Below are 11611 nucleotides of genomic sequence, written 5' to 3'. Positions count from 1 at the left end.
CGGGGCAGGGCGAGACGGGGGGCGCGGGGAGCCGCACCTGCCGCCGCCTCCGGCCAGGACAGCGCGTCTAGAGACCGTCAGAGCACCTCTGCGGTGACTGCTGCCGGGCTCTGCCCGGACACCCCCAGGGCCAGGACTCCCTTGAGAGGAGGGAGACGGGAACACGTTACTTAGGACAGCAAAATGGAAAGGATGGTGCACAGATGAACTGGGATTCGAGGGACAGTGTTCCGGGGGCAGCATACACCAGAGGGAGATACCCTGTTGGTCCAATTCTAGCACTAACTACTGCTGAAACTGTACCAGTGGTGCACATGGAAACCTGGCCCAAGTGTTCCTCTACACCAGGACAGCAGCAGAGACGTAGGTTAAGCCTGTTTAGAAGCTTGTGAAAGGAGCAGTTTTTCTCAGGAGCATCAAGCACACAGGTTTGACAGTCTCATAAAGCATTTCCCACACCAGCACTTGTTGCACGTGCCCAGTCAGGTGTTGAACTCCAAAGAGGCTAATGACATTCTTTGCATCCTCTGCTGAAACATTCTACAGCAGCACAGTCGAGGTGGAAGGCTGTGGCAAAGTGTTGGTTACAGAGCAACCGACAGCCCAATGTGCCTGGCAATTCATCCCAACCTTTCCAGAGGCATAGCACAAGGGGTAAAATTAAGCATTGCAGCACTCAAGATCTCCACAGGGTCCTACCTATTAGCAAACTTCTTTTCTCTGCACACATGGTCACAGAGGGAGATCTAAGGGGACACAGAAATTACTTCTTTTAAACAGGTATATAGAGGATTTCTCAGTTACATTTCTTTTTATTCCCATATGCTGGTGCTGCTTGTTATATTGCCAGCTGCCATACAGCTGATTCGGCAGAACTACTTGAGAAGCACTAACCAGATATTCTGGTGGGAAGGGACTTGAGCAGCCTTGGTTTGCCTTGGCATAAGCAAATATTCTTCTGGAGTTTTATTCAAATTTCTTGCATTTATTTGCCAGCCAGCTGCACAGGCCACCTTTCACTTTTGAAAGGTTCAAATAACCAAGACAAGAAGTGGCTGTAGACAGGTGTAGAGACAGTGCTACATTACCCCAGTACTGGTACCTTCCCTTTTTCCACCCACCAGCCCATATCTTGAACTACCAGATCCAAGCAGACTACAAAGGCAGCAATCTTTATTTTCTGACACATTAAATTCTCATCTTAAAACATTTTTAAAAACTCAAAACATAAAAGCATTTTAAAGAGTTCCAAATGTAAGTTCCTGATAAACAGTAAAAGAGGGCAAATGATCAGCAACATGATGTTCAAATCCCCAGGCAGAAAACACTCTTCCCAATTTTCTTTGGCCTCTAACCTTTACTTTCTTGTAATAACTGTGGTCTCCTGGGCCCTTCTGCATTGTAGCCTTGAATCCAGGCATCAGAGCAATTGTGCAATCCTGAGGGAAAGTCCTGAAAAATGCTCATTGGAACAAGTTGCAGCTCATGTATATGGGGGTGGCTCATCAAGTCTCACCCAACCCTCAATTAGGTGACACTGCTTTGCACACAAACATATCTTCCTGTAACAAGGCTCTTCTCATTGTCACCTTTTGAGGAGGGAATAGAAACGTGGAAATCAGGCCCTGCACTCTCTCTCTTGGTGGCTAGCAGTTGCATGACATGGGGCGAGCAGTTCTCACCGCCCACTACTCCCATTTCCCAAACATGTACTCCCACTATTCCACTCATATGGACTATGGGTTCAACTGTTCCACAAACTAGTTAACTTAACCCACCTAACAGAGGGCAAAGTACTAGGGGGAACTGTTTTCTACCAGATGCAAGCTACACCATAAGTAAGGAGGTAGTCACACAACTGGAGGGAGATCAAGCCTGCCCTTCAACTGCAGTAAGCCATTATACTATGTCAGTTGCTCATGAAGCCTCAACTTGGGCTGCAAATTTCTGAACTTGTTTGTAGCTCCCCAGACTGAACAGGTACTTGTAGATAACATTTCAACCCTTACAGCATCAGGCTTTATTTGCCCTAGTGCTAAGGGGAAACTGGCATGCTGCTTCTCAAGAGGGATTTAACAGATGAAAAACAGCTCAAAGAGCTAGTGATTCAACCCAGAAAAGAAATTTAAGGCATTAATAATACATTCATCTTGATTCCTAACAAGCTGCAGCTCACACTGCTGGCACTAAGCATAACCTGACACAGTTTATGTTCAGAGAGAACAAAGAGTAATGCCACACTGCAGTCAGAGCCTCTAAAACAAAAACACAGCAAAAAGCAGAGCTGGATAGGAAAAGAGGGCTTTATCTCCTCTGCCTCCTTACCATTCCCACCAAGTGAAATGTCATAACCTCCATGCAGTCAAGTTTCTGCACAACTCCACTCCTCAGCTACACTCCCAATGAAAGCACTATAATGTGCCACAGCAGTACTATAGACCTTGGTCTTTCTGACAACAGCCCTCAACTTGCAACTGCAAGCAAAAACTGTTACTCAACTATGAGGATGTATTTAGACTCTGCTTCTCTAAGTAGTCTGGTTAGTCGCCTCAACAGGAGTGCAAGGAAGAGGAAGGTAGGTATTTATTGCAAGGTGAAACCATAAAAGAAAACAGGAAAGAGGAACCCTGTCACACTGCAAGAGTTAACTTGAAATGCCAGGTGGGGTTGGGGATTACAGCCACAGTTTGAATCCTTGTTGTTGTTGTTACAGTAACTAGTCAAAAGCAAGTTACAATTCTTGCCATTTCACAGGTATCAAGAGTTAAACTGGCTGAAAAATGAGGTTAAGATACAGAATGATTTATCTTTCTTCTACTACATGGGCAGGAAACCAAAAAATAAAAATCACTGCCAGCCTTTTAAAATAAGACTGTAGAAAATACAAGTCTTGGAGGTCACCCTGGTGGTGCCAATAACACCAGCTCAAGGATGGTTCCAAATTAGGGCGCTAAACCAGAATTAGAAATAAAACGGGGAAACGTCCAACCATTTTCCCACATCCCTACACTGGAGCTGCCTGCCCCACAATGGGCTAGGGGAGGTAGCATTCCAGGCAGGCTTGACATCCATAATGTCCACATGCCCATCCAAGCCATTCTGATGAGCAGATGGGTTACAAATTCCAAAGCAAACATCCTCAGTCACTTTCAAACTTGACAGAATTGACTTGGGTTGATATAGCGCCCCCACGGTAGCTGCCTCGTTTTTTCTTTGTCTTCTCATGGCGGAAAGATTTGCCTTTAGTGTATTTCAGGATATTGTTAGCCTTCTCGCCCCAGTCACCAGCTGCTCCTTTCTGTGAGGGATGAACGGGGAGAACAAAAAAAATTCGTCAGTACCCAAGAGGGTAAAGGCAACGCTCTGCACTTCACCCTACCCAGCAAACACCAGTACACTAAACCTGGAGCTGATACCACTCTCCCATGCACCTCCTGCCAGTGCTCACGCGCTTCTTAACAGCTCCCCCAGGTGGAAAAAGTTCTCACTAAAAAGACTTCCCGCAGAGCAAGGCTGCTCTGCAGACGTGTACTTGCAGAGATTAAGTGTTACCACTCCAGAAACTACCTAGTCCTACCTTTGCTTCAAATGAGTTATCAGCAACACGGGCATCCACCTCAATCTCTTCTTCCCTCACACGGCGGAACGGAGAGGCTGCCTGTTGAGAAAGGAAAACAGATACAGTAAGCACATACAAATGCACAGTATTCCCTCAGTGACAATCTCCTTCCTTGCCCTGCAAATAGAGAGTCCTGTTCAAGTTCCTGTGCAAGTATATCCAAGCAGCTTTTGCCAGAATAATATTATGTAAATATGTGCACTCCCTAGGGTTCTCCAGACAAGGTTGAAGTACTTGAGGAGGGAGTAAAAATACAGATAATCCTGTGGGCCCAGCCTCCCTCAGAAAAACCCAAACAAGCCTACTTGTTCAGAAGGCAGAGATGCCTCTCCCAGCAGTCGCCACAGTCCACCCTCACTCACCCGTTTCACCTTGGGAACTGTGTGTGGTGTTTTGACTTTGACCTTTGCTTTTTTATTGTGTGGTGTCTCTGCCTCCTGAGCATCTTCCATCTTCTGTTTCTTCTTGATTGGGCCTGTTAGATATACAGCAGTAAAACATCAAAGGGAGTAAGTGCAGTGGTGGGAAAAGTAATGGGGTCTCTCCCACAGCAAGTAAACTCAATGTTGATACAGGTATGAGAATTGGTCCCTGCATTCCTTCACCCAGAAAACAGACTGCTGTAACAGACACTAACAGTCATTCTGGGTCAGCAAGGCTCTTCCCATCTCATCCTAATAGATTAAAGTAATTTTATAGAATAGCGTACCTCTGTATTAATGATTTTGTGTACTTGAGAAAGTTCTGTTTCCAGGGTTTGGAGTCATACCATATGCACTTGCGCACATCACTCGTGCAAAGTTGTTTTCCTCCTGAGAGTTGAAGACTGAGATTGTGCATTGGGGCCTCAACTGTGGTGTCCCACCCTACACAGCAGTCTACTTTACTGTCACTTACAAACTTGTTGCCAGTTGCCAACTGTGCATGCACAACTATACAGACATGTACTTCACATCACCACAAATTCCACTGCCAGCAGCTATGCAATTCAGACAAAAAGAATCACAGCAAATTCAAACCCAGCCCTTCCCTCTCTGTACTGCACCAGATGGCATAATCCACTAGCACAGAGAGATTAGACCAAATTTTGTTTAAGTCTCCTACTCATGCTTAGCTCAGTAACACTGCCCAACAGACCCACTTCCCAGGCTGTAGGTAATACCTCCATTGACTTTTCCAGTCTCTTCTTCAGAGCTGCTTTCACTGCTACTACTGCTGCCACCAGCTGGCTTAGACTTCATGTTGTTTGCTGCTGTTGCTGATGGTTTTGCTGTAGAGGCAGGGGCCTTAGAACCATTCTGTGCTCCTTTCCCTGCCTTTTTGGGCTTCTCATCCTCTTCACTGGAACTATCTGAGCTGCTGCTACTACTAGAAGCACTTGCCTTCTTCCCCACAGCTGCTTTTGCAGCCCCTGTGAATTTGGCAGCTGGTTTCACTGCTGGCTTCTTTTCTTCTTCACTGCTTGAGCTATCAGAGTCAGATGTGTCTGCTTTGGGAGCTTGAGTAGAAGGTTTAGATGCTGGTTTAGCCACTTTTTTGGCTAATTTAGCTGGAGGGCCTTTATTCTTCTTCTCATCCTCAGAACTGCTGGAGCTGCTATCTGAATCAGAGCTGCTCTGTGCTTTCTTTGTGGCAGCTTGTGTCTTCTTTGCTACAGGGGTTGCTGCTTTAGGTGTGGGCTTCACAGGAGCTGCCTTCTTGTTAGAACTATCAGAATCTAGAATGGAAAGAAAAAGAATAAGGCTAAGTAAGTCCCATTCCTTCAATATGAAGCTAACATACAGATTTAATGCTGATACATGGTGCACTTCATCAGCTGCTTAAAACAACACTGCAGTGGGTATTCCTGACCAATCACACCCTCAGACCCTGCTTGGAAACAGAGAGGTCTGGGCAAGAACCACAAGTCAGTGGAAATTCTTTTCTCCCACCCCACTACCTGAGCTGTCTGAGGAAGAACTGGAGTCTTTCTTAGCTTGTCCAGGTTTGACAACCACTTTCGCTGCTGGTTTGGCAGTATTCTTTATCACAGGTTGTTTAACTGGGAGCTTACTCCCCACCTTCTTCTTGTCATCTTCAGAGCTAGAATCTAAGAGAAAAAAAAAGAAAAAAAGGATGCACTTTAAGTTTATAAGCTTCTGGTGGAAGTTACTTTAGTAGTAACATGTATGCAACTCATGGGGAAGTGAAAAGCAAAATGGCTTGAGGCTCAAGGCTCAGGTGTGAGGTAACTGGCAACAAACAATATCTGATGAACACCTGAATGGTCAGAGGACACCATTCATCTTTCCAGGTATCTTCATTTTGGGAGGAAGTGTAAACAAGCAGTTCTGCACTAACACATGCACAAGAAAGCAGATGTTTGGAGAATAATATAGGAGAAGAGGTACAGAATAAGGGACTGGAGGAAGGACTGGTATCAGCAAGACCAAAGTCAGTGAGAAGAAACACTGAGAAAAGAAGCAATGTGGTAAGGATCAAAAAAAATGGAAGAAATTAGGAAATAAAGTTGACAAAGCATGGAAAGTGAGGCAGCAACAGCACAGTATCTCATTTTAGCTACTTCCTGTATCAGATGAGTTCAGCAGCAGTCTGAGGATGGACTGGAGACTCCTGAGCACAAACACACCTTTGTATTGTGTGTTACAGCAATATGAAATACTAAACTTGATCTATTCCAATATTTCTGAACACTTTAATAATAGCAATGAAAAAACTTGCCCATTTTGAGATAAATCAGTCAACAAAACTAGAAAACAGAACTGCCACTTGCTGATGTCACAGTCTAGTGCTAGCTGTCTGCAGACAAACAGGAGGTGCCACCCACAGTCCCTGCCATGGCATCAGAGATGTTGATATACAACAGGAGCACTCTGAACTTGGAGGGGAAACGTAGCACATAGGAAACTTACATGGGAAATACAGCACTGCAAACCTTAAACCTGATCAAGAGGAGATAAAGAGCACACTGCCCCCATTTCCAGGGTCACATTAGGAGAAGGCATCTTTTTAATCCATTTTGAACTTCATACGGTGATTATGTTTCTGTTTCAGAAACTTCCTCCAAACAGTGGGATAACAGCAACCAAAAATCTTAAGACACAGATCCTCAAAAAGTTTAACCATTAACCTTCTTGGAGAAACCTGATACATGATTCCCCACCCTTTCCATCCAGCAATATGCAGATTTTTTTTGCACTTGCCAATGGTCTCATTGTCTCACGGTCTGCATAGGCTGCTCTTTTTTAATTTCACATCTTGTTATCCATGGAGACTCTAAGCTCATACTCTAAGGATCTTAGATATACCACTATACAGCAACCTGGCCAATAAAAACGTTAAGACAGAAGAATCAAAACTTTATTTCTTGAATTACCTGAGTCACTGTCAGAACTGGATTCAGCCTTCTTGCTAGTAACAGCTTTGTTTTGGGGAGCAGGGACTGTTTTAGCTACTGCTGCTTTGCCTGCAAAAGCAAGTTTAAAATTAACAGGCCACATCCACACCAAACCTTTGTCCTGAGATCCAAACCTTTCCAGATGTGGAAAAGCTCCATTCTCAGTGTACCAGCCATTCAGCCAGCACACTGGAAGCCAAGCAAGAACCAGGTTTATTGTCACTAACTAGATCCTGATGACTTTTCAAATGTGTGCAAAGTTATCCAACCTGCACACAGTTCAGATCCACAAGTTGTACAGTGTTGTTTGGCATCCCTTCAAATTATCAGAAGCTTCCAGAAAAACAAATAGCAACACAGACTAAAGACAAATAGCTTTTTCAAGGAAATCAAGACATTGCCAAAACACCGACAGCACCATGAAGTACTTCCTCTGCAGCCTTCCCTCTTCACAACATACCTGCTTCTCTCTTTGGAGGCACCTGCTCTGCCTCATCACTGCTGTCTGATGAGTCACTGCTCTCATCCTTTTTTGCAGGAGCCTTGACAAGGCCTTTCTTTGCCTGCGTACCTTGTGGAGGTGGTACAGCACTGTACTGACCTATGAAGACAGACACAGCATTCAGGTGTCTGCGTGATAATGTGAGCAGCACAGGTAGGTAGAATAAAGCCTTTCTGCCCCTCAGTTCCATTTATTCTCCTTCTGTAGCTACAATCAAACACACTAGCTTACAATTTGAAAGGTTATACCCACCTCACTGCTACCTTGGGTTTCTACTGTGAGTTTAACTTTCTCTTCAGCTGACCCAACTATCTTTGCAGAAGTTTTCACTGCACTTTCAGAAGAATGGGAGTTTGTTAAAAAGTTTTTCAGAGAAAAACAGGTATGTCAACTCTTCACTGTTTTCATGTACTGCCTCCTCGAATCCTCTGGTTAGACTGAACTTTAATAACTGACCCTCCACTAAAAGCACTATACCATACTGAACACAGGCCCATTTAGCCCATCAGCTGGACTGCAACTGAATAGCCCTGGATACTTCACCAAAAAGCCCTAAAAAAGCTTAAATTGGTGTACATATAGAATAAGCAAATCACTTGATATTTACTTCCCAAATCCTGGCAGACAGGAAACTTACAAGAAGAATGTAGTTAAAGGCTAACTGAATAGAAGACAGGCAAATCACACAGAGTGCCACAGTCAGTCTCCCTCACCCCCCATCCCTTGCTGAGGGAGGAGCTTCACTATAAGCCTAGCCACAACAGCACACATGACAAGAGCTTCTGTATCTCGGTTCACATTACCATCAGTTCCACCTGGAACCCTGTGGGCAGCAGGGCTTGCCTGTAGCCCACACACACTTCTCCCACGACAGCAGGACTAGCAGAAAGCACCCTCCCACACAGCAGCAACGGTATTTAGTAGATACCAGACTTGGGCCTTTGTTTCACAGGTGGCTTCTCATCATCTGAGCTGTCAGACGAGTCCTCACTACTGGAACTTTCCTTGGCACGTTTGTTTTTTCCGGGACATGCTTGAGTGGCTGCAGGTTTCAGCAGAGGTGATTTCTTGGGAACAGCCTTAACATAACACATTAAAAAAGGAAGCTGCAGAAATCTTGTGGAAACAGCTGGATGTGGATCTTGGTTAACTCTACACTTCACTTAAGACAGCAAATTCCAAAGACAAAGGGAGTGAGATTAACAAAGATTCTCAAAAGCAAAATTTAGCAAACAGGAACATCATGATGTTTCTAGCCAACAAATCCCTGAAGATGAGCTCCTCCTGACACAGGGGCATAGAACTGACTGAAATGGTAACTCAAGTTACAGACAGCAAAGCACAAGTCATGCAAAAATGAACATATAATGAATATGGTTATGACACAACAAGATGTTTTCCTGTAAAATGAAGCAGCATAGAAAACAGTAAGGAGGTATTAGGGAAGAAGCAGTGCATGGAGAGGTGCTAGAACACATAATCCCACTGTATAAATGAGAAGGAGGTATAAGAGGTATGACGAGCACAGCACCTGTGCAGTCTGTGCCTGCAAGATGATACACCCAGTCTTATGAGACTTCTACAGTGTTCATGAAGGTTTCCACGATCCAATTTACCTTTTTTGATGCCTCTTCCTCATCCGAATCTTCACTACTGCTGCTACTGCTTGCTGCTTTTCCATTGACAACCTTGGTGGCTGCCTGGGCAGGTTTACTTCCTTTTGAGAGAAGAAAAAAGGGACATTACAAAACATGCCATGGAAGAAGAGGGATAATTATGTTGGGTATAAAGTATCAGAGAGAAAAAAGCCACAGGGAACCAATAGGGCAGATTAAGACAATACCACAGAACTGCTGGTTTATCCTACTGCAAGTTTAAGAGAGTTTTCTGAAAACTGTCTATTCTAGCCCACTGAAGTTCCAAAATGTGTTGGTTTTGGCTGGGGTAGAGGTAACTTTCTTCACAGTGGCTAGTATGGGAATATGTTTTGGATTTGTGCTGAACACAGGCTTAATAACGGAGATGCTGTTGTTATTGCTGAGCAAAGCTTACATAGAGCAAAGCCCTTTTTTGCTTCTTGTTCTGCCACACTAGCAAGGAAGTTAGGGGTGCATGGGAGACTGGGAGGAGACACAGCTGGGACAGGTGACCCAAAATGACCAAGGGGATATTCCATACCATATGATATCAGCTCAGTACATAAAGTGGGGGGAAGAAGGAGCAAGTGGAGGGATGTTCAGAGTGACAGTGTTTGTCTTCCTTGGGAAGTAATGGTTATGTGTGATGAGGCCCTGCTCTCCCAGAGATGGCTGAACACCTCCTGCCCATGGGAAGCAGTTAACTAACTTCTTGTTTTGCTTTGCTTTTGTGCACACCTTTTGCTTTCTCTATTAAACTGTCTGTATCTCAACCCACAAGTTTTCTAGCTTTTACCCTTGTGATTCTCTCCCCCATCCTGCTGCTGGGGGAGTGAGCGAGCGGCTGTGTGGGGCTCGGTTGCTGCCTGGGGGGAAACCATGACACAAGACGAAAGGCTAAGATCTTTCCTGGTTTTTGAGGAGAAGGCACTAGCAAAAGCAAAACTTATGCAGCTAAGGTTGCTGACTACATCTACCTATGCAAACACTGCAGCATTCAGAACCAGATGTTTAATTCTGCAATCAGTTCTAAGCCTCTTCTATGTCAGAAGCAGCCTGGACTAGAGTACAAACAGCAGTGACAGCAGATTTTCAGACTGCTATATTAACACATATGTCTTTTCATGTAGGTACAGTCTCCAGCACACTCCTGCCCTGGCTTTTTAAGTTTTGCACTTTGATTCATGATACACAGTAAGAAGTACCTGATTTAGGTGTTGCTGGCTTTGGTGGCTGTTTTTTTGGTGCTTCTTCATCTGAGCTGCTCGAGTCAGAGCTGGAACTCTCTGCTTTCTTTTGAGGCTGGATTTTGGTTCCAGGTGACTTCACCGCGAGTTTTACACCTTTCTAAATAACAGAAGGAAAAACTCATTAGCCCTCAGTTATGAAAATAAAATGAGGCTAATAAGTGGGACACATGTACAGAGAGTATAAACAGCTGTCTTTCACATAGATTACCATTATGGATTTGAAAACACCATTCTGCCTACAGGTCAAGGTCTGAAAATCCCTGGATAAGAATTTTGCTCTGGAAAACCTCCTATAAACCCATGAGAAACTTTCACTGCACCTCAGACTTCAGTTCTGCCTCCTCAAAATGGGGCATCTCTGAGGCTGGTACTGCTCCCTCCCTTGTACAGATCACGTAAGTCTGACAACTGAAAATACTGACTGGGCAACTCTGGTTGGTCTCCTCTAGTGTATATTGACATAATTTTTCCTCCCCCCCACTTCTCAAGACCGTGACTGCAGCAAGGAAAAAGAACGAGAAGACTCATTTTTTATGTAAACACAACTTCATTTTAGTGCCTGTAAATAAATCTTTCTCTGAAAAAACGTAAGCCCTGACAGTCTTGGGATACAAGCAAGGAGTAGACTTGGATATGAAACAAACTGGGTACTAGACAAGAAATTCATTTTTCCTAGAACTGGCAATGGCACATTGTCCACTACAGAAATGTTTTCTTGCATTGCACCTGCAGCAGCCTAGGCACTGCATCTATTTATCACTGTCACACACGCATTAAAGAGGCTGGGAAGAAAAGCTGACCTTTGCTGGCTTCTCCTCCTCTGAGTCTGAATCATCGCTGGAGTCCTCACTGCTGCTCTCTGCCTTCTTGGCTGGAGGAACTGCTTTTGCCTTGGGCCCAGCTGCTGCTTTAGCTGCAAGTAAGGGACAGCACACACTGATGACAAGTTAATTCACAATCTTCATATATGTATATTCTGCGCTATTGGGCATCAGGGAAAAAGGATATACTGAGGTCATTAAACCATGACTGAAGGTCCCAACACTGACTGTTTTTTGAGCAGCACATGGCAGGCTACTCCAGAAGGGTTAGGCAAGAGGATAACATCAATTCTAGATTTTATCTTTGTCATATACACATTGAAGTGCAAAATTCTATCACGAAAAAGGACATCCCACAAAGAAAGTGCCCTCACAAAGTGAAATG

General features: G+C 44.4%; 1 protein-coding gene across 1 annotated transcript in view; it reads right to left on the bottom strand.

The window, feature by feature from the left end:
- Positions 1–3139: 3139 nt before the first annotated feature.
- Positions 3140–11611, bottom strand: part of LOC103812018 (nucleolar and coiled-body phosphoprotein 1-like) — a gene marked incomplete at its 5' end in the record, with an annotated part of 9861 nt that continues 1389 nt past the window's right edge. Inside the window, 11 exons of the mRNA XM_009085024.1 lie at positions 3140–3298; positions 3578–3658; positions 3982–4094; positions 4782–5336; positions 5559–5708; positions 6996–7085; positions 7477–7617; positions 8447–8597; positions 9135–9235; positions 10361–10502; positions 11206–11312. Of these exons, the coding sequence (XP_009083272.1) occupies positions 3140–3298; positions 3578–3658; positions 3982–4094; positions 4782–5336; positions 5559–5708; positions 6996–7085; positions 7477–7617; positions 8447–8597; positions 9135–9235; positions 10361–10502; positions 11206–11312 (1790 nt within the window). The remainder of the gene's footprint in view (positions 3299–3577; positions 3659–3981; positions 4095–4781; positions 5337–5558; positions 5709–6995; positions 7086–7476; positions 7618–8446; positions 8598–9134; positions 9236–10360; positions 10503–11205; positions 11313–11611) is intronic.

The sequence above is a fragment of the Acanthisitta chloris genome, unplaced genomic scaffold (assembly GCF_000695815.1).
Source record: "Acanthisitta chloris isolate BGI_N310 unplaced genomic scaffold, ASM69581v1 scaffold31931, whole genome shotgun sequence".
NCBI lineage: Eukaryota > Metazoa > Chordata > Aves > Passeriformes > Acanthisittidae > Acanthisitta > Acanthisitta chloris.
Note: the sequence above shows the minus strand (reverse complement) of the source record. Positions and strands in the feature narration are given on the sequence as shown.